At 42.8% G+C, this 23,193-nt stretch overlaps 1 protein-coding gene across 2 annotated transcripts in view; it reads left to right on the top strand.

The window, feature by feature from the left end:
- mbtps1 (membrane-bound transcription factor peptidase, site 1) overlaps positions 1 to 22,718 on the top strand; it is an 85,663-nt gene extending 62,945 nt beyond the window's left edge. For both annotated transcript variants that reach the window (XM_084316665.1, XM_084316666.1), the window contains exons 15-23: positions 4,358 to 4,473; positions 5,645 to 5,801; positions 10,469 to 10,593; positions 12,803 to 12,880; positions 13,378 to 13,518; positions 16,234 to 16,365; positions 16,683 to 16,809; positions 19,239 to 19,369; positions 21,524 to 22,718. In XM_084316665.1, coding sequence (XP_084172791.1) covers positions 4,358 to 4,473; positions 5,645 to 5,801; positions 10,469 to 10,593; positions 12,803 to 12,880; positions 13,378 to 13,518; positions 16,234 to 16,365; positions 16,683 to 16,809; positions 19,239 to 19,369; positions 21,524 to 21,729 — 1,213 coding nt within the window. In that variant the 3' untranslated portion in view covers positions 21,730 to 22,718. The remainder of the gene's footprint in view (positions 1 to 4,357; positions 4,474 to 5,644; positions 5,802 to 10,468; positions 10,594 to 12,802; positions 12,881 to 13,377; positions 13,519 to 16,233; positions 16,366 to 16,682; positions 16,810 to 19,238; positions 19,370 to 21,523) is intronic.
- The last annotated feature ends 475 nt before the right edge of the window (positions 22,719 to 23,193 follow it).

Below are 23,193 nucleotides of genomic sequence, written 5' to 3'. Positions count from 1 at the left end.
TTAGTCGACTAATCGACTAATAGGGGTCAGCCCTAGAAATTTGACACTGCAAATCGCTCACATTAAACATTTAGACAGAACAAGTCACGAATAAGAATAACAAAACTAATTGCCTAATAAGAGAATAAAATATACAGTAAAAATATACTGAAGTCTACAGTAGGTGTAATATTGCACAGTGTTGTTTCAAAAGTAAGAGTTCATGAAGATGGTAACTGTCACTCTGTGCTCAGTGATGCAGTGAGGCACAGTGATGCATTGTATAGTGTGATGGCTGTCGGAATGAAGGACTTCCTGTGCCGTTCAGTGCTGCATTTAGGTAGTGTGAGCCTAGCACTGAACATGCTCCTCCTGTCAGCCAAGTCTGTGTATAATGGGTTGGAGGGGTTTTCCCTGATGGTCTGGAGCTTAGCAAGGCTCCTCCTCTCCTCCAGCCTTACTAGAGAGTCCAGCTCCACCGCAACCACGCTACTGGCCTTCCTGACCAGCTTATCCAGCCTGGTTGTGTCCCCTGCTCTCAGTCCGCTGCCCCAGCAGGTTACAGCGTACAAGAAGGGGCCCGCCACCACCGACTCATAGAACATCCTCAACATCCTTGTACAGACATTGAAGGATCTCAGCCTTCTGAGGAAGTAGTCGGCTCTGCTGCTATACCAGTGTTTTACCCCTTCAGAAGCATGTATATAGACATTTTAAGTCAAGTCAAGTCAAGTCAGTTTTATTTGTATAGCACGTTTACAAATGACTAACAGCCAAACCAAAGTGCTTCACAACATGATAAAAAACACATACAATGCAATAAAATACACTAGAAAAGAGGTAGAGTACAGTACAGTGCAAAGTGCAAAGTGCAATAAAAGAGACAAGAAAATTTGATAAAAATGCAGAGTGACAGCTGACGTCATGTATAGATGCTGGGCTAGCTCTGGTCAAAGGCCAGGGAGAAGAGATGTGTTTTGAGCAAGGATTTAAAAACCTCCAGGCTCTGGGCAGATCTTATGTGGAGGGGGAGGCTGTTCCAGAGTCTGGGGGCAGCAGCAGCAAAGGCTCTATCTCCCCTGGTTTTTAGCCTGGTCCTAGGCACCTCCAGCAGCAGCTGGTCAGCAGACCTTAAGGCTCTGGATGGGGTGGGGTGATGTAGGAGCTCAGCTAGGTACGGTGGAGCCAGCCCATGTAGTGCTTTAAAAACAGTCAGTAAAAGTTTAAAATCAATACGGAAACGGACGGGGAGCCAGTGGAGAGAAGCCAGAACTGGTGTAATGTGGTCACGTTTCCTGGTACCGGAAAGCAGGCGGGCAGCCGCATTTTGTACCAGTTGCAGGCGACGAAGCAGCAACTGGTCAATGCCGATATACAACGCATTGCAGTAATCCAGCCGGGTCGAGATAAAGGCATGGATCACCCTCTCCAGATCCTTCTGGGAGAGGTATGGTTTGGTCTTGGCTAGGAGTCTGAGGTGGAAAAAGCTAGTTTGGACCACTGAACTAACCTGCTTATCAAATTTAAAATTTCTGTCGAAGATTACTCCAAGGTTTCTGACAGAGGAGCGGATATTTGAGCCCAGGGGGCCTAGAGCAATGGCTGTAGGGTCAGGTGAATCATTACTAAATAAAATTATCTCTGTTTTGCGCTCATTTAAGTTGAGAAAGTTTGAACTCATCCATAATTTAATATCAGCCAGGCAATCTAGCAGTGGTTGTAATGTGACCTTGCCTTTTGCTTGTAAGGGTAGATATATCTGCACATCATCGGCAAAACAATGGAAGGACATGTTGTGCCTTGCAATGATTGAGCCTAAGGGCAACATATATAATAAAAAGAGGATGGGGCCCAGTATCGACCCCTGGGGCACCCCACAGGTAAGTGGGGCCGCTGAGGAGAAGAATTCTCCAAGCTGGACTGAGAAGCTCCGGTCAGTCAGGTAGGACTTGAACCAGCTTAGGGCGACGCCTGTGATGCCAACATGTTTTTCCAGGCGCGACAGTAGGACAGTGTGGTCTATAGTGTCGAAGGCGGCTGTAAGGTCTAAAAGCACGAGAATGGCGGGATTTCCAGAATCTGCAGCAAAAATTAGATCGTTTTGGACTCTCAGGATAAGTTAATATACTGTGATATATACCGTTACCGTCTATGCTTCAAATTATACCGTGATATAAATGTTAGACCATACCGTCCAGCCCTACTCTGGCCCTTCTTGTACAGTGCCTCTGCGTGTTTTGACCTGTTCAGTTTGTTGTCGATGTGCACACCGAGGTATTTGTACTCCTCAACCATGTCCACATCGACTCCCCTGATGTAAACGGGGGTCACAGGTGCATTCCTCCTCCTCCCCAGCTCCACAACCAGTTCCCTGGTCTTCGCCACATTTAGCTGCAGGTGGTTTTTATCACACCATGTGACGAAGTCCACTACCAATTCCCGGTATTCCTCTCGTCACCGTCCTTTATACATCCCACTATCGCAGAGTCATCAGAAAACTTCTGAAGGTGGCAGGACTCTAGTATTTTTAGTATTTATTCATTTATATTTATTTATCTTTTGCTGTAGTGGATAGGTATATTTTTTGATATTGATAGACAACTTAATACATTATGATATTGTAAGGAAGGGGCATGACCACATAAGCTTTGCTTCTTTCTGTCCCTTCTCGAACAAAACCATTTGTCTTGAGCTATGTTGACAATTGCTTCCATGTCTAGGAAGATCTATTTAATTTAATTTGTATTTTAATTAGTTTAAAAAAGAAAATTCTTTCGTTTTTGATTATTTTTTTGTTATTTCAAGTTTGTGTGTTTATGGTTGTTTGAGATAAATAAAGATCAAATCAAATCAAACTCTGACCAGTAGTGGAAGTCATTGGTGTACTGTAGACGGTGAAGAGGAAGGGAGAGAGGACTGTCCCCTGCGGACAGAACCATCGGCACTAGTCTGAATACCTACGTCATTTAGAATATTCCAATAACCATCCTTATTACATGGCGTTTTCACATTCGCCGAAATGCTTGCTTGTGATTGGTCAATAGCCCCCCACAGCGGTGAATTATTTTTCGATAACCACCGGTGATTATTGTTTTTCGCAGCTGGAGTAATCAAGCCCCACTGACACACACTGTTTCAGTGCAGCCAATCAGACACACCTGCCGGGCTGCCTGCGATAATAATAATCACTTTATTTGGGCTGACAGAGCCACAGAACAACTGCGATTTGTCAAATGAATTAGGTATATTGTTAGTAAGTTAGCCATGTAATAAGCGGGATAATGTATAGCTATACTCGGTCATCATCGCAAAATAATTGACCTTCACTGACGTTTAAAACACCTCGCCGAGGCGGCTCGGTATTTTAAACTCTGTCGGTAAATTATTTTGCGACAATGACCTCGTAGCTATACATTATCCCTTACTTATTCAGTACATGCAAATCCTCTGCCTAAAGGCCGAAAGGTTAATCAAACTAAAGGAGAAACTCAATGGAGGAAAGGAGAACTGTTACTTGACCCTGTCTCAATCCCCGTCCTCTTTTCCCGATCCTCCAATCACAGCTGTCGCTTCCGAGGGACGCTACAGTTGTAATTGGAGGATCAAGAAAAGAGGGCAGGGTTTGAGAGAGGGTCGATTACGTGCAAGCGACTGACCTCTCGATGGCTCTGCGTCCTCGGTCGAGAGTGAAAGACAAGCAACTGACCTCTCGATGGCTCTGCGTCCTCGGTCGAGAGTGACAGACGATGTGTCTTTGTAGGAGATCAGGGTTCGCACAAGGTCCTTGAAGTGATTAAAGTGCTTGATTTTTTTACCAAAAAAAGTTGAGGCCTGGAATTCCTTGAAAACAGCCAATTTTTTAAGAAGGTGCTTAAAAAGCCCTTGAAATTCAAATCAACCATTCGCATTGAAAGTTTTGTTCATCCATGAGAAAATTGTTCTGAATCAAGACATTTTATATTTTTTATTTAACCTCTTAACAGGCGCCCCCAAAATTGCCCATTTTAGTTTTTGAGGACTGCATACTTTTTTTGCAAACCAAAATACTTGACTTTATACTTATAGCACATGCATGAGCCTGGTCTCTTTGGAAAGATTACATTCTGTTTCTGATACAATAAAGAAAACTCTTTTAGTGCTAATGAAATAGCGTAACATAGGTCTGAACTTGAGTTGGTGTAGCTAATTGTCGGAAATTGGTTTTATTCCATAAATATAAAAAGAAAATCTATTAAAAACAGCATTTAAAAGTGAATTGTATCCTTTTAAATGCCCTTTTAAAGTGAAAAATAGTGCTTAGGAATGTACTTTAAAGTCCTTGAATTTAATTTTGCAATGTCCTTGGGAACCCTGGTTGATGTTGTGTGTATGGTTCCAGGAACGGGGACCACATCCACACTAACTTCAGAGACATGTACCAACACCTGCGCAGTATGGGCTACTTCATCGAGGTGCTGGGAGCTCCGATCACCTGCTTCGATGCCAGCCAATACGGTAAGGGGACACAATGATGTCAGCCAATACGGTAAGGGGACACAATGATGCCAGCCAATACGGTGAGAGGACACGAGACTGTCTAATGATGATGCCAGCCAATACGGTAAGAGGACACGATGATGTCAGCCAATACGGTAAGAGGACACAAGACTAATGATGATGATGTCAGCCAATACGGTAAGAGAACACAAGACTAATGTCTAATGATGATGATGTCAGCCAATACGGTAAGAGAACACAAGACTAATGTCTACTGATGATGATGTCAGCCAATACGGTAAGAGAATACGAGACTAATTTCGAATGATGATGATGATGTCAGCCAATACGGCAAGCTTTTCCCTTGCAATGCAATTATTTCTATATTATTAATTATGCATAATTATGCCTTCTCTGCAGTATGCTGATTGAGCGATCATGCCTTCATACCTCACATAGGAACAGTACATGAAATAAATCTGTCTCTCCTCTACAGATGTATGTTCTTATGTTTGTTTATTCTGTTTACAGAGAGGCTTTATCACCTAGTTTTCTCTCTGTATTTATTTTTATATACAATATATATTCTTTTAAATGTATTTATCCAGGGTAGATTTGCTGAACAGCTATGCTCATTTTCAGCAATGCCCTGCTCCACAGTTGCACACATTCCCACCTGGGAGCCGCCCAGTACTGTCTGACACTGTTGGCCACTGAGCTCCACTTGCTCAAGAGCACTTGTTTGGTGGGGGTTGAGGGATTGAACAGGGCTTGAACCAGTGACCTTCCAGTCACAAGCCCACTTCTTTTAAAGGGACACTTCACCTGAAAATAATGCTGAGTTATTTTGCACAAAACCTCACACACATCAAACAACTCTAAACCGTTTTTGCACACATTTATTTAGTTTGACAGTTATTGAGCATAAATTAGTTGGAATATAATACCAGTGATTCATTGACATTGAATCCTTGTGTTGTGTCAATTACAGCTCCATGAAATGATATAGTTGGATCAAATAGAAATGCCTTGTCTTATAGCGACTACTACCTTATCATTTAATTGAGCTGTAATTAACTTAACATTAATCAACACAAATGCCTCTTTAACTGTTAGGCCACAGATGTCCGTCTGTAGCATTCAGTGAGTTGCAGTGGTGTCATACCGCATGTTAACCCTTCGTCTCCAGGCACGTTGCTGCTGGTGGATAGCGAGGAGGAGTATTTCCCAGAGGAGATCACCAAGCTGAGGAGAGACATCGACAACGGCCTGTCCCTCATCGTCTTTAGTGACTGGTACAACACCTCCGTCATGAGGAAGGTCAAGTTCTACGATGAGAACACCAGGTACTGATATAACAACGTACCTGTCATCTCTCACTGGTGGGGGGGGGGGGGGGGGGGTTCAGATGGAAGGAAGAGTTGGCCCGGGGTGGAGTGGGGGGTGGAAGAGGTCTGGACATTCTTTACATGTTCAAATGTAAAGGGTATTTAAAATACTATCTCCTACTTACTAATGATGAATGAATGATTTTATTTTTGTCTTCTTTTACAAAGCAATGTACAGTAGTAGAAAATGTATAAAAGAAAAATTACCGAAAAGGTGTAGGCTGAAGCCGATAATTGCCTACCCTTTTTACATTACATTATTAACTAAACGAAAAAACACAATTCAGTACATAATTTGGCAAAGACAAAAGTTTCATAGTTTTATATACAACACGTACCGTAATTCCTCTAATAGTAACCCCGGCTTGTATTTGTTTCAACTGTAGCGGATACCAGGCTTGTATTAGGAGGAGGCATGTATAAGAGAGAGGCCTATATTTCTAATTTTCAAACCGATCATAATGAATAAATCAATATTTTGTGTCAGTTTGAACCCGGTTCATTTATTGAAACCAAGTACTGTATGAAATACGGTAGTAAACAGTGCAATTACAGGTGGTCAAAAAAAGTAAAATAAAGTAAAATAGTGCAATCACAATACTGGTATAATAATAATAATAATAACTTCGTTTTATACAATTCTGAGGTAGGCTTACTCTCTTGGTAAACATTAACACCATACCATTATATGGTATTTACTGCACAGCCAGGCCAGCATATAACAACAATAACAAAATATATTGCCTATGGTAAATCCATTGAGGGAAATACCGTAATTCCTCTAATATACATGAAACCCGGCTTGTATTAGGAGGCCGGCTTATAATTGCTTAGCTCAACAGCGCACCCGGTCATTAATAGAGACCCGGTTTTTAATTGAATACCGGTTACTATTAGAGGAATTACGGTATTTTGTTTTTTGTTTTTAATATATTTTTTGTCACGATTTTAATAGTTATGTTTTTATCAAATATAATTAGGATAATAATAAGGTTTTATATTTATGTATCGCCTTATATTTGAATAATTTCTTAAATGTATATCGAACCACACATTTTTACTTCTTTGTCACAGTTATTCCATAGTTTGACCCCTTTAACAGATATGCATCCACTTCATATTTGTCCTTGCCTTTGCGATATTGAAGACACAGGTTGATGTTGTTGATCGGAATCCTTTCCTTTCTTCATACTGGATACCCGCAGCACCGGCTAGTTAGCCACAAGACTAATGCAAAGTCAATGGGGCCACGCTTCAGTCTGTACAACCTACTGTGGATGCCTTGTGGTCCCAATGACTTTGCATTGGTGTTGTGGCTAACTTGCCAGAGCTGTAGATACAGTGACTAGTATGAAGTAACAGCATGGATTGTGCTGAGAAAGGACTCTTACCGATCGACATCATCACTGGTAAGTAGGAAATGGGTCAAGAGGTGTAAAGTTCTGAACTGAACCCTTTAACGAGGGTGTGGTGGGTGATGCATGTTTTGATCTCTGTAAGCTCTGTGTCAGTCTTTGTTTATTTGTGGTGCTAACCCTAAGGCCTAAGGCCACAGGTACTTTTGAAACCATAGCTTTTTCTGTGCGGTTTGGCGTCTCATCCACACGCAAACTGTGTTTTAGGTCACTGAAACCGGTCCTCTTTGAAAACTCCTGCCAGGGGATGTTTATTTTTTTTAAACAAAGTCTTGTCTGTATTCGTTGGAAAACACTAACGTCATGACTAACGCCCTGCCCACACATGGATATGGATATTTTTTTTAAATCTCTCTGCGATCAGGACCATGGAGAGCTCCCTGCAGCCTCCCATCCAGGTCATTTCATGTGAGCGTTGTTGTTGTTGGACAGAGAGATTTAATAAAACACTTGTTTTTAAACAAAGGAGGAATAACCTTGATTTCAAACTAAAGATACTTATGTGGACGTGTGGACTAGGCCCAAGACAGAAACCGCCAAGATCTATTACTAGGGATGCACCAATACCAGGCTAAAATAGGATATCTGTGTCTGAGAATTTCCTTTATACTAAAATCCGTTACCAAGAAGTATGTAACATGCTAGAGATGAAAGCGAAGTAACTTGATTTACTGCATTTTTCTTTTACATAGGAGCATGTTTGATATCTTGTTGGATGGAGAATTGATTATATTTCTCAATAATTTCCCTAAACCGATGGTCTATATCAGGGGTTCTCAAACTTTTTTATACCACGAGTCACGACCCCATTTTATTTAGGATGTCGCGACCCGTAGTTTGAGAACCGATGGTCTATATCTATACTGTTTAGTCAAAGCGATGGATCAGATCGGTACTCGGTATCGGACAAAGCTAAAACGTTTCGGACTCTGTATCGGTAGTGGGAAGAGTGGTATGGGTGCGCCTCTATCTAATGACCAAAGATGTCAAACGCACATGGACATGTACACACAGTCACAGACGTTTTCCACTTGCATTTCTTTTTCCTCCCTATACTATGGTTATTGGTAGGTAGGTTGTGTTATATGTTATAGTTCTCAAAGAGGCTGTGTTCAGTAACCTCCTCTAATGAGAGAGGAGTCCTGCCAGTGTTGTAGTCGAGTCACTAAATCTCAAGGTCGAGTCCCCAGTGTTCGAGTCCAAGTCCGAGTCACCAAAGAAGAGGTTGAGTCCCTAGTCTGAGTCCAAGTCATCAAGGTTGAGTCCACTCCACTCTCCCAGTCAAAGAGCTGACCTACAAAAAAAAAAGGTCTACATTAAACATAAATGACACAGCGGTCACCATTTCAAAGGGGAGTTTACTTACTTGTGACACAATAGCCAAACAAATGCACTAGCCATCAATATCTTATGCCAAATGATTAGGGCCTATTACAACTACCGTACTTTTCGCACTATAAGCCGCACCTGACTATAAGCCGCAGCAGCTAAATTGAATGATGTGTACATATATAAGCCGCACTGGACTATAAGCCGCAGGTGTTTTAATGTTTAATTACCATATGTAATTAGCATTGGGACACAATACTGTCGGACAAATAACAAGAATTAACTCATTTACAAGTTGTATTAAGTTTAGCAAATAAGGGAACAGATAAATAACATTTCAATGCAGTCAAAAAAGCAATATTTAGATTTTAACATTTTCGGGTTTGGTCACGTCGAGTCACATATAAGCCGCACCGTTATATAAGCCGCAGGGTCGAAAAATGGGGGAAAAAGCCGCGGCTTATAGTCCGAAAAGTACGGTATTTATCAATTAACAAGTCAAGAGTCCTCGTCTGCACCTCCCGAGTCCGAATGCAGTCAATGCCCAACTGTCCAAGTCGAGTCAGGAGTCCTGAAAATCAGTGCAGGACTTGAGTGCTACAACGCTGCCTCCTGCACAGTGTTCGACTCTATTCAAGGCTCCTTGTCCTGAAGTAGATGTAATATATCACTGCGTTTCACATTCACAACTTAATTTCTCATGCAGTAGGCTAATTTCGACTCCTTGCTGCACCATTAATTCCCTCTTCAAGCTGTCACAGGGCGTAGGCGGCTCGCTCTTGGAAACCTTTTAAATACTATTCAATTGTAGTGTTTCTAAATGTTGTGTGTTGCACAATTGATTAAATAATTACCCAACATCAGTTCATATTAGTTGTACTGAATTAAAAATGTTCCATCACTGCACAGATTTTCTAGCAAGAAATCAACTATTGTACTGACAACCTGACGGGCTGGGTATCGATTGAAAACTGTTGATACCGGTGCCAATACCTATAACCTGGGATTTGATGCCGATACCAAAACAATACTTTTTTTTTAACTTTTTTTTTTGTTATGCGTGTTCTCTGTGAGCCAAACAGAGGTTTTGTTACATTTTGTATGATTTTTGGATTGTGGTTGAACATAAGAAATGTAATATCTTGGAACAAAGACATTGATTAACTTAGGTATCAACATTTGGTATTGAATGACACAGTGAATGAAATATTTTGCTACTCTATTTTTATTTTTTTTATAGCACTGAAGCAATTCGATCGATACCACAAAAGTATCAAATTTCAATATCCAGCCCTAATCCTGACCTACTGTATCTGTTAGGATGACCTATGGTCTTTCACCTTGGTGAAACTGGTCCTCACCTTTATTCTTCCACTAGAAAGGGCTTAAAAGTTATGAAACCTGCAGACATCCTGTAATTATGTGGCTGTGATCTTCAGGCCGTGGTGTATTTCTGTTGACTCACGGCTGGTTTCACAGACATGGATTAAGCCCGGCATCGGGGTGCGAATCAATTGGATTATCAAATCCAGATCCCTTATCAAATATCAAATCCCTTATTTTTAGTTAATCAATTTTAAAGACAACTTCTTTGATAACAAGTGTGTGTGTGGGGGTGGTGATAAGAGGATTTGGTAGGCTCGGAGCTCATAATGTTATCCCTGTTGTAAATCAGGGATGTGCTTTGGCTGCATTATGTCAGACACGCAGTTTATATTATTTTCTAATACACGGTCTCCTCGCGCCCTCGTTCACCATGACCTTATCTCCAGCCTTTTTTGCGCTTCGGTTCTCGGCCAGTATTCTCTATTAGAAGCGCTGATAAGACCAGCTTGTCTTAAAATCAATTTTTTTTTAATACTTCCTGGATGTAACCCGCAGGCAGTGGTGGATGCCGGACACAGGGGGCGCCAACGTCCCTGCTCTGAATGACCTGATCTCTGTGTGGGGCATGGCCTTCAGTGACGGTCTCTACGAGGGAGACTTCACCATGGCTGACCATGACAGTAAGTCACACAAACACGTTGGGCTTACTTTACTTGGCCTCCATTTTGACCCACTTTCTGAGGATATTCCTCATCTTTCTACGTTTGGTCCCCACTCGGATAGAAGTACAAGTCAGCACATATGCTCTCTCTCTCTCTCTCTCTCTCTCTCTCTCTCTCTCTCTCTCTCTCTATCTCTCTCTCTCTATCTCTCTATCTCTATCTCTATCTCTATCTCTATCTCTATCTCTCTCTCTCGAGATTGTGTTTGCACTCCGACCTTTCATTCCCACTGTCTGTTTAAAGGAGTTTTATTATATAGTATTATATTGTGAATCATCCATTTATTTGTATTAATAAATGTTTCTAGGGCTGCACACAACATGGACAATATGCTTTTTCATTACTGTGCTTTCTTCCACTCTGTACTGAAGGCAGCATTGTGTCTTGGGGATAACATGGGAAGGGTGCTTTCCGTCAGTTCCTGAGACGCAATAAAAGGCAGCTTTGCACTGGAGCTCGGGTGCCTTCCGTCTCATGTGAGAGGATGGGCTCCACCTTACCTCAGTCCTGATGAAGGCAGCTTTTTACTCATTGCATGGGAGAGCCACGAGTATGCAGCTGCTTCTATAATTTTTCATGCTTGTTTTTTTTGTTGACTCTGTGGCAACATTAAAAGCAAGACGTCTGCAGCACACGCCGCTGAGCTGACCGCTGTGTCCTGGTTGTTGTGACGCAATGGACCTGTCTCAAACCCTGCCCCTTTTCTTGATCCTCCAATCACAACTGTCGCTTACCTCGGACAAACTTGGTTTGTCCGAGGTAAGCGACAGTTGTGATTGGAGGATCAAGAAAAGGGGCAGGGTTTGAGATAGGTCTATTGCTATAATGACTTGTTTTAAGGCCAGGTTAGATCTTTGATTGCCAAAGATGAAAGGTCATTGTAAATAACGATCCGTCAAGATTAAATAAAGAAGGAATGAATTACCTTTTGGTTTTGGTTTGAAACATCTTCAATAGCCCTAGCGTTACCTTCCACTGTCATCTGCCTCGTTCCTACTCATTGATTAGTAATATAAAAACAAATTTTTAAAGAAACGGCCACGATGCAGCCTCTGTGATAAAGATATTGTGTTTTTCGTCTCCCAGTGTCTATAAATTCAATACATTGTCCAGAGACCCTCAGTGCTCTGTGCTCCACTAACCTCCCTGTCTCTGTCTACAGTGTTCTGTGATCCACTAACCTCCCTATCTACAGTGCTCTGTGCTCCACTAACCTCCCTGTCTCTGTCTACAGTGTTCTGTGATCCACTAACCTCCCTGTCTCTGTCTACAGTGCTCTGTGATCCACTAACCTCCCTGTCTCTGTCTACAGTGCTCTGTGATCCACTAACCTCCCTGTCTACAGTGTTCTGTGCTCCACTAACCTCCCTGTCTCTGTCTACAGTGCTCTGTGATCCACTAACCTCCCTGTCTCTGTCTACAGTGTTCTGTGATCCACTAACCTCCCTGTCTCTGTCTACAGTGTTCTGTGATCCACTAACCTCCCTGTCTACAGTGTTCTGTGATCCACTAACCTCCCTGTCTACAGTGTTCTGTGATCCACTAACCTCCCTGTCTACAGTGTTCTGTGATCCACTAACCTCCCTGTCTACAGTGTTCTGTGCTCCACTAACCTCCCTGTCTACAGTGTTCTGTGATCCACTAACCTCCCTGTCTACAGTGTTCTGTGCTCCACTAACCTCCCTGTCTACAGTGTTCTGTGATCCACTAACCTCCCTGTCTACAGTGTTCTGTGATCCACTAACCTCCCTGTCTCTGTCTACAGTGTTCTGTGATCCACTAACCTCCCTGTCTCTGTCTACAGTGTTCTGTGATCCACTAACCTCCCTGTCTCTGTCTACAGTGTTCTGTGATCCACTAACCTCCCTGTCTCTGTCTACAGTGTTCTACAGTGTTCTGTGCTCCACTAACCTCCCTGTCTCTGTCTACAGTGTTCTGTGTTCTGTGATCCACTAACCTCCCTGTCTCTGTCTACAGTGTTCTGTGTTCTGTGATCCACTAACCTCCCTGTCTCTGTCTACAGTGTTCTACAGTGTTCTGTGATCCACTAACCTCCCTGTCTCTGTCTACAGTGTTCTGTGTTCTGTGATCCACTAACCTCCCTGTCTCTGTCTACAGTGTTCTACAGTGTTCTGTGATCCACTAACCTCCCTGTCTCTGTCTACAGTGTACTACGCCTCAGGCTGCAGCATCGCTCGCTTCCCAGAAGATGGAATAGTGATCGCCAAGACTTTAAAAGACCAAGGTATCTGTTCCTCTGAGTGCATTGAAGTGTGTAAACTCTGATTTCAATTGACCGGCAGGGGTTTCTCCTCATCTCACAGCCCCATGGGCTCAGGCTCTTTGCTCTTGTCATACGAGAACCCGTCTGAAAACCACAGCTTATCTCCGGTATCTCCAATATAGGAGATGCTTCTGTGCTGTGCATCATTTAACTTTGTGGTGTGATGCAGGCCTCTGGCCTACTGCTATATTGCTGACCGACAGCATCCACTGGTTTAACTCGACCTTAACGTACAAAATGTAAACACAAATGACCAGCTGGCTGTCTATAATGCCCAATGCCCATGCTCCCTCTCCCTCTCTCCCCCTCTCTCTCTCTCTCTCTCTCTCTCTCTCTCTCTCTCTCTCTCTCTGTCTCTCTGTCTCTGCACCCCTACTGCTGTGTCAGTTGAGTCACTCCTGATTCTCCCTCTGCAGCAACACCTAACCCCCCCCCCCCCCCTTGTGTCCTCGGTGCAGGTCTGGAAGTGTTAAAGCAGGAGACGGCGGTGGTGGAGGGGGTTCCCATCCTTGGACTGTACCAAACGCCCTCCGACGGGGGTGGCCGCATCGTCCTGTACGGAGACTCCAACTGTATCGACGACAGCCACAGACAGAAAGGTAGGACCCTCGTTATCGGTTTATTCTCTTCATCTGGGTTTTGAATGTTATTTCTGATCTTCCCTTATGAGTAGGGTTGGGCATCGTTTGGATTCTTTGAGGTGCAGGTCAAAACAGGTCACAGCTTATTTCGCAGGAGATTTTTCTTTTTCTTTTTTTATCTTTAATTTTTTTCATACTATTCACATTGTCAGTTGACTTGATACAGTTTAATTTGGTTGCTGTACTGTAACTAGGGTATTAATTAACACTTTGGCTGCCAGGAGCCGTGTTAAAGCGTCATTCCCGGCCATGCTCAAGTTGCCGAGGACGCTTTACAGCGTCTTTAATATCAATATTTCAAAAATCTCGAATCGGATTAATATTTCCCCTCCGCTGGCCTGAGATCCACCAGGAGGACCCACTGAGCTCTCTGGCGGTTCAGGAGCGCCATCTGGTGGCCGATCGGCGCAATCGCTTAACAGGAAGCGCAGTAGAGGTTTTGCTGGACGGCCCTATTACTTCCGGGCACTCGGTACATGTCCCGGGACTCTGGCTCGTCACACTACATGGCGATCGATTGCCAATAACTTGATAAACAACATGATTTGGACGTATATACCATTATACAAGCTGGAGATGGACCGGGTAAATCGCCATCCCATAATGATAAAATGTCTACTCTACGATGATCGCCCAACGGCGCGCAGAGACTGGGGTGAGTTTTAGCGTGTAACGTTACCGTCTTCGATACTAACTGCTATTATCAACATTTGACCCACATTAGATGATTGGTATAACGCTGCCCACGGAATTATAAACGCCCCCTCGCCCATCCGGTCAACATCAGATGACGTGTAGTAACTTCTAGAAGTACGTCTAGTTGGAATTTTTTATATCGCGCTGATTGCCATCAAACTGTATTTCATCATCAATATAATGCATTTGGGGCTATAGATCACGTTCTGGAGAAAGCTGCAGAAAGAGATGAAAACATACTTATACATTAGACCATACTTTACTATGAATATGTGAATGAAAAAGTTTAACGTTGCTACACAATGAACAATACATATAGGACTTTGAATGGGCCATAATAATGTCAATTTAGCAATAGAATTTAAAAAGTTATAGCCCTGCAAAGAAGGGGACTTTCTCCATAGACAAATAGAGCTGGCAATCTATGGTATATCATGAATTTAACCCATGGCAGCCAAAGTGTTAACAAAGTAAAAAAAAAATATATATATATATATATTATTTTTTTTAAGAATCGAAATTAACAATCGAAATGCAAATATGTTACTTCCGGTTCCTATTAGAACCGGTTCTCGGTGCCCAACCCTACTTACGAGGGATTTCAGAATTCTTAACAAAGAGAGCAATGCATCTATACTTTCCTTCACTATCATTCACTCCAGCACTGCAACAATGTGACTAATTGGTTGGAAATTAGGAAATGGCTTGAAATCCAGAGGCGGTTTCTCCGCTCGTAACAAGATCATCCTCCTCGTGGTGGATTCACTGCATGTAGGCCACATCAGAATAGCATTTTCCAGTCTCTTATTTGACACGGTATAGTTAGGACCAGGCTAAGTCTAGGTATCGCTAAATGGACCAAAAGTCAGTGTATTTATTATGTTCTCCCAGCTTTCAATATAATTCTTATTTTATTCTTTACTTTATAAAACGGCCACTTTTCAGCCTACGTCAAGGTTACTGAGGCAATGATGTTGAATACAGTTTGTAATGATTTGATTGTTCAGTGCTCTATTGTCTTAGGTCGCTTTCACACAGGGGCTGTTTGGTCCGGACTATCGGACCAGAATTCGATAGTCCGGTTTTTCGGGTTTGTATGAATGCCCGTCGAACTCGGTCCGCGGACCAAACACGCGAACTCTGGTCCGCCTGAAAACATAGGTCTCGGTTTGCTTCATCGGACCAAACGCGGACCAAATATAGGAAGTGCTTATTATTATTACCACTGCGCGCGGCATTCACTGCAAAACAAGCACACTGCATCTATCTATCTATCTATCTATCTATCTATCTATCTATCTATCTATCTATCTATCTATCTATCTATCTATCTATCTATATATCTATATATCTAACTGTGCATCTTGGGTAGAAGGAAGAAAAAAACGCAGCTTATTATTATTATTATTATTATTATTATTACCGAGGCGCGCGGCATTCACTGCAAAACAAGCACACTGTACACATATGGGCAGAAGACCAAATAAAACAGCTACTTGTGGGCACAACGCGTGTACAAGTTGTTTAGCGAGAGGATGGTGGTAATGGGCTTCAATAGAACAATGGATCAATGCCATGTCAAAATAAAAAAACTCCGCCTCCGCTGATCTGGAGTCAGACAGGGCTCGCCATATCTATGGGGCTCGCAGTCCACACACACAGACACACACACGCGCGCGCACGCACACACGGGCTCGCAGCCACACACACGCATTTCCACTCTATTGTCCAATAGACGAGCGTCATTTTCGACCGCGTGACATTGTTCAGACATTTTTGGTGCGCCTGACAAATTGCTGTGTGAATGCAGACGAACCAAATGAAGAATGCAACAATGTTGCAACTTCACCACCAGAACCGCACCGAGTCCACCAAAACTATATGTGAAAGCAACCTTACACCTCTTGGCAGTATTTACCACAGCAGTAACTAGTCATAATGTATTTTAATATGGTGTTTTAATGATTCTTCTTGCAGACTGTTTCTGGTTATTGGATGCTTTGCTGCAGTATACCTCCTATAGTATGACCCCTCCTAGTCTCAGCCACTCCCACAGCAGAGTAGCGCCACCTACAGGCACTGATCGCCCACTGCCACAGAGGCTTGAGGGTAAGTAGGGAACACTGTATGCACAGACTCATGCACACACACACACACACATTTACTTTGCATAAGGTCTCTCCTCTCTCACACACACACACACACACACACACACAGACACGCAGACCCACATGCAAGCCCCTATCTTTTACCGATATTCCCCGCTGAACCACACACACACACACAGAGACACAAAAACATACACACACACAAACAAAGACAAGCCAAACCCCCACCTGGGACTGACGATCCCCTCTGAGCCACACACACGCATGTGGTTACAACAGTTATCCTCTCCTGATCTCATTTCTTCTGTTTCTTTCCAGGCAACCATCTGTACCGTTACTCCAAGGTGCTGGAGCCGCACCTGGGAGACCCTAAGCCCCGCCCCCTACCTGCTTGCCCTCACCTGTCGTGGGCCAAGCCACAGCCGCTCAATGAGACCGCTCCCAGGTGATTATTACAAACAATAATAAACTTCATTGTATATTACTTAATAACTCCATATGATTTTATTTATTTTTTTACATAGTTCTTTACACATTATAAAGCAAACGGTAAGAGTGACAACAAATAAAGAAATTAACCCTTGCACTGAAGAACCATATAAGTCTGTTTGGAAATTCTTTGGACAGCCCATGTATTTGCATTTGTGAAGATAATATAAATCACCTGAATTGTGAACGTCATATATATTAGAAACTTCTCAACCTCGACTGTCTACGTGTGGACACAACACGCCATCTTTAGATAATAACGTTTAAAGACATTGTTCCTCTGAAAACTTAAAAACGGAATGGTTCTTTCTTCTTTGTCTGAGGTACTCTATTATAAATGACAAAATTATGGAGTTTTATATAATAATAAAACATTTAAAAAAATTGCGCAGACAAATGAGGTCCTCTTATAAGAATGGCCTGGTCTTGACACCTGTGTTGACTTCTGATTCACATCTGGCCAAGCAGCCAATCGACGCACACCCGGACCCACTTTCATCTCTTATTTTTCATCAGGCATTCCCCGTTAGTTTATTATTATTTTATCAAATAATTTCTTTCTTTTTGTACACGTGTACGCAACGCAGTTTTGGTAAGTGAGAGCACATTACTTGGGAGGAATGCGTTCATTTATTTGCGTTCACTTAAACTCAAAGCTCTGCATTAAGCGAAAGCAGCTTGCTCCCCGCATTTAGGGCAGTATATTTTGTCGAAATGACTTTCTGGAGTTGTTGGCAACATGGTGATACTCTGACGAAACGGTGGATTATCATATCATTATACGAGCTGAGGCAGCAGGTGCTGCTCTGTGTGCAGCCCATCAGCGACGCTGAATCAAGCAAATGACACTTCAGTCGATGCCGGACTTTGTGAAGTGCAGGTGTTTGGAATACATTTGAACACGTTTTTCCAGGTAATTATTTCCTTCAAAACTCACTGAGAAAGCGATAGCTGTAATACATGTATGCTTCCTCAGACATATACCAGTACACGCAGGTTAAAATGTGTACTCTTGCTCAGACATATACCAGTACACACAGGTTAATGTACTCTTGCTCAGACATATACCAGTACACACAGGTTAAAACATGTACTCTTGCTCAGACATATACCAATACACACAGGTTAATGTACTCTTGTTCAGACATATACCAGTACACGCAGGTTAAAACGTGTACTCTTGCTCAGACATATACCAGTACACACAGGTTAATGTACTCTTGCTCAGACATATACCAGTACACACAGGTTAATGTACTCAAGTTTCAAGTTCAAGTTTCTTTATTAGTTGACATGCAAAGATACAGAATACCTTCACATGGAATGCTTTTTTCTGTTATGCTCCTATGAGGATCATAGGACGCTTGGATCATACACATACAGCTCATTACAGTAATATTCCACAATTATTACATTTTAGATAGTAATAATGGTACAGAGCCTTGAGACAAACATATGCATATTCACCACCGCAAACAGACTGGCAGCCGTCATAGGCAGCGCCATTTACGGAAGGAGGGGGGAGTGGGTTGGGGTTGTTACAGGGCTGTAGGGGGGGGGGGGGGGGAGTGATCCCTCACACGAGGCAGCCGACAGTGCAGCGCCAATGCAGAGGAAGGGGGGGTGGGGGGGAGTGCACAAGCCAAGTCCTGGGTGGGGGAGGTCTCCCTCACACGAGGCAGCCGACAGTGCAGCGCCAATGCAGAGGAAGGGGGGGGGGGGGGGGGGGGGGGACTAGGGATTGGGGTTGTGGGACGCCGCTCGCCACTCTTATCTCCCAGAGAGCCTTCGACTCCAGAGCTCTCGGTTCGACCTTGGTCCAAGAATTTGTTTTGGCTGACTGACTGGCACAATTTATCCCAGCCACGTCCCTTTAAATTTGATTTGAATAGAGTGGAATATAACTCTATTGATTTGAGTGGAGTGAGTTTTAACAACTCCGTCCAAATGACTGAATGCATTATTAGTCCAAGTGTCTTATCAGTTCATTTTGGTAGATCCTGTGCGCGGTAAACAGATCCAAAATCTTCTTATTGCAGTCCAAAAGCTTCGATAATCCAAATAATACCACGTCTTCAAGTTTGTAGCCCAATTATGATGTCCCAATAGGCAGAGAGGGTTAGCCTTATTCTATACCTATTATGTTCTAACTAGGAAGAACCCCCCCCCCCCCCCCCCCCCCCCCAGCCTGTCCTCTGGGAGAGATGTTCTAACTAGGGAGGGAGTACATTTATGAAGACAGGCGATCGCTGCTTCTCAAACAGGACTGGATATAGGACCTTCTTTGACCTATATGTCCTTTTTTATACCAATAGTAATCATCTTGTCTTTCTTTCCCCTTCTCTTTCTCTCTTATTTCTCTCTCTGGGCATGCTGTCCTTCCAGTAACCTGTGGAAGCACCAGAAGCTGTTATCAGTGGACCTGGACAAGGTGCCTCTGCCCAACGTCAGGGCCTACCGTCCCCAGGTCAGACCGCTGTCTCCTGGGGAGAGCGGAGCCTGGGACATCCCTGGTGGTAAGACGCCCTGCACTCACTTCTCTACAGGGTTATTTTGCTTGTGAAAAATGTGGAATAGTCATGTAATTTGAAAAACGTGTTGACATTATAACCAAAATATAACAACCTAGATAACACAAGAGACATTCCAAGAACGTGCCCGACTAAATGTAACATTTGAACATGAACACATTTTGGTTCATAGAAATGACACTATATGTTGTGGAATAGTCATGGAATTTGATTTGGAAAAAAGTCTTTGAACCCTTTCTCTAACAGTAATTTAGTTTATAAACATAAAATTGTTTCTAATAATTTTTTTGATATTGTCACCAGTTATAATCATATTAGCCCCTTTTTGACCACAATAACTTTCCCCAGGGACTAGGGACATTTTGAGGGACTCACTCCGCCATGGGGACCAGGGTCTGTGCAAGTTCTGGGACATTATTGTGTCCCATTTTACCCCCCAACACGTCCCTGCTCTGGGGGTATGACACTTCCAAAGTGCAGGAACTTGGGGGGGGGGGGGGGGGGGTGCTTGTAGCACTGAGCATTCTGAATGGTCGACTACTCAACTGAAGGAACAATATAGTGCCATGAAATGTAAAGGTTCAGGGTAATTTCGGGCGAAAGGGGGGCTTTTGTAAATCTGACGGTATTGTAAGGTTGTGAAATGGTGTGATTTTATTTCTCTTTTAGTTCTTCCGATTTTAAATATGTGATGACAAACGGCTAGAGCTTGATATGAAGAATCAGTATATTAACACAGTTTGATATGAAGAATCCATATATTAACACAGTTTGATATGAAGAATCCGTATATTAACACAGTTTGATATGAAGAATCCGTATATTAACACAGTTTGATATGAAGAATCCGTATATTAACACAGTTTGATATGAATAATCAGTATATTAACACAGAGCTTGATATGAATAATCCGTATATTAACACAGAGCTTGATATGAAGAATCCGTATATTAACACAGTTTGATATGAATAATCAGTATATTAACACAGAGCTTGATATGAAGAATCAGTATATTAACACATTCCCTGCCACGCAATTTGAGCATCTTATACCACTCTCTGCCGCCAGTCTAAGTCTATGGAGATGTTCACCTTCTTTGCAGGGCTATAACTTTTTAAATTGTATTGCTAAATTGACATTGCTATGGCCCATTCAACATCGATTATCTATCGTTCAGGATGTGGGGACGTTATACTTTTTCATTCATAGATTCATACGAAAATACCGTCTAGAATATAAATATGTTTTTATCGTTTTCTGCAGTAATTCCTAGAACGCTAGTTATAGGCCTAAACGCATAATATAGATTATCGATTGCAGTTTATTCGTGATACACGCTATATAAAAAAATCCAACTGAATACGATCCTTATCATGCGCGGATGAACGGGGGGGGGGGGGGGGGGGGTTTATAAGTCCGTGATCATCAGTAAATGCTTTATGTAGTATGGGTTGATTTATTGATCAGTTGGTTTGTAAACAAAGAAATGTACAATCGCCTTGAAAATGACGTCAGCGTCCTCTTACCGTTGGCAGATGAGACTGGAGCAAAAAGATCCCACTTATTTGACGGCAATCGAGTCGATCCATTTCCGGTTTGTATAATAATAATAACAGCCCAAATCATGTCGATTATTGAGTTATGGCAGCGATCCATATACAATGTGGCTTGAGTCCCGCGACACTGTGAGTGCCGGACGCATTTCCCAGACGCACCGAGATCGACTCGTCCATTTCCGGTTTGGTAACTCGCCGATCATCCACCAGGCGGCAGTATTGAAGCGTTGCAGAGTTGTGCAAGCTCCCACTGCATCAAACCAGGCTCTGTGAGGGAATTATGAATAACATGGCGAAAAAATGAAATATGATCTCAATAACGTTGTACGCCGTGGAATGGCAGAATTAGCATGAACTTGAAACACGTCGTAAGCCGTTTCCGGCGCTGGATGTGTTAACACAGAGCTTGAGATGAAGAATCTGTATATTAACACAGAGCTTGATTTGAAGAATCTGTATACCGGTATTAACACAGAGCTTGATTTGATAGGAAGAATCCGTATATTAACATTGCCAGTGTCTCCCCTGTCATGATGAGACACACTGGACATTCTGTGAACTTTGCCCTCTCGTCACCTCAGGGATAATGCCGGGCCGGTACAACCAGGAAGTGGGCCAGACCATCCCGGTGTTCGCCTTCCTGGGAGCCATGGTCGTCTTGTCCTTCTTCGTGGTGCAGCTCACCAAGGCCAAGAGCAAGCCGAAGCGCAGGAAGCCCCGCGTCAAGCGGCCCACCTACCTCCAGCAGCAGCAGCCAACGACAGCGGGGAAAAACCCAACCGTTTGACTGGACTGAACCGGACCGCGGTGGTGGTGGTGTTTGGGCACTAGGTTTACCCCCAAAGCGGCGTGGGACTGGCTGAGAAGCCGTTCTAGATCAATTCTAGGACACCAGGCATGGAATTACGGAACAAATGGAATGAACTGACTTGTTGGAACGTCGCAAGCCTCCTTGTTGGACTTGGAAAATGGCGTTTGTTCCAGGACTTTTATGAACTCTGGAATCTTAACTGAAGCCTGCCAGACCTGAGTTCTCTACAGCTCCAGTTTTCACTGGGCTGTTCTAATGGTTTCTGTGCCTCTAGTCGAAGGCTAGTGGTGTGTGTGCGTGCATGTGTGTGTGTGTGTGTGTGTCTACTAAGGGACTAAGGAACTGTTAATATAAAACACACACACACACACAGCCCTAAAAGCCCGTTCCACACCAGGAAGTTGCCTATTCTCTTATCTTCTCCTAATTTTCTCTTCTAAAGAGCTTCTTTCATTCCTCTGACCAAATGGAGTTTCTTTATGACTGAAATGTGTCTGTTGACTTTTGTATTTATTGAATTTGTTCATACTCTCGCGCGCACACACAAACACATACCCTCACACACCTGTGCGTGCGTGCGTGCGCGCGCGCACACACACACACACACACACACATACAATTTAAATACTAACGCACACTTGCAAACAAATACACCTCACGCGCACACAGTGTAAATTCATTGTCTGATCAAGTGCCCCTACTTGACCAGTTCTTACCCTCTACAGACCCTCCTCTTCATCGACATCATGTTTCGTCTCTCATCCTGCCCCACGATGTAATGTTACATTTATTGTCTCTTTTTTTTTGTTTTTATATTTTATATATATATTGAATGAATTCTGGTCAGGCTTTTCAGTTGAAATCCTACATGTTGATCTCACGATCAATAAGGTAGCATTCGTGAGATCAACAAGGTAGCATTGACAAATATTATCTCATCAATTAAAAAAAGCTTCTTCACAGCACCCTGGTTGTTCGGTTGTCCTTAATCGCTCAAGCAATTTGTCACTATTTGTTGCATCAGCGAGTTTCCGTCGAGTGTAATTTGGAACGGCATCGATTATCATTCAAAAGATGAATGGCTCATTGTAATGGAACGTTTCAAATGGTGCCCATTGTTTGCACTATTTTAAAGTTTGAATAATGCTGAGACATTAGCACGACTGGTTGGCTGTTGGGAGTGCCTTGGATCTATATATATATAAATGGTAAATGGCTGCATTTATATGGCGCTTTTATCCAAAGCGTTTTACAATTTACATAATCCAATTGCTGTTCATCGCGTTGCATGAAAATGTTAAGTGGTATCAAACCATGACTTCTTTTCAAGTAACATCCCCTCAAATATTGAAAATCTCATTTTGAGAGAAATTGGAGTTAATATTATGGTCGTTATTGTTCAGTTAGATTACATAATTGTGTACAATGATAACATTTGAT

This window comes from Notolepis coatsorum (genome assembly GCF_963971535.1).
Source record: "Notolepis coatsorum genome assembly, chromosome: 6".
NCBI lineage: Eukaryota > Metazoa > Chordata > Actinopteri > Aulopiformes > Paralepididae > Notolepis > Notolepis coatsorum.
The sequence above is the reverse complement of the archived record's forward strand: the minus strand, read 5'-3'. Positions and strand labels throughout refer to the sequence as shown.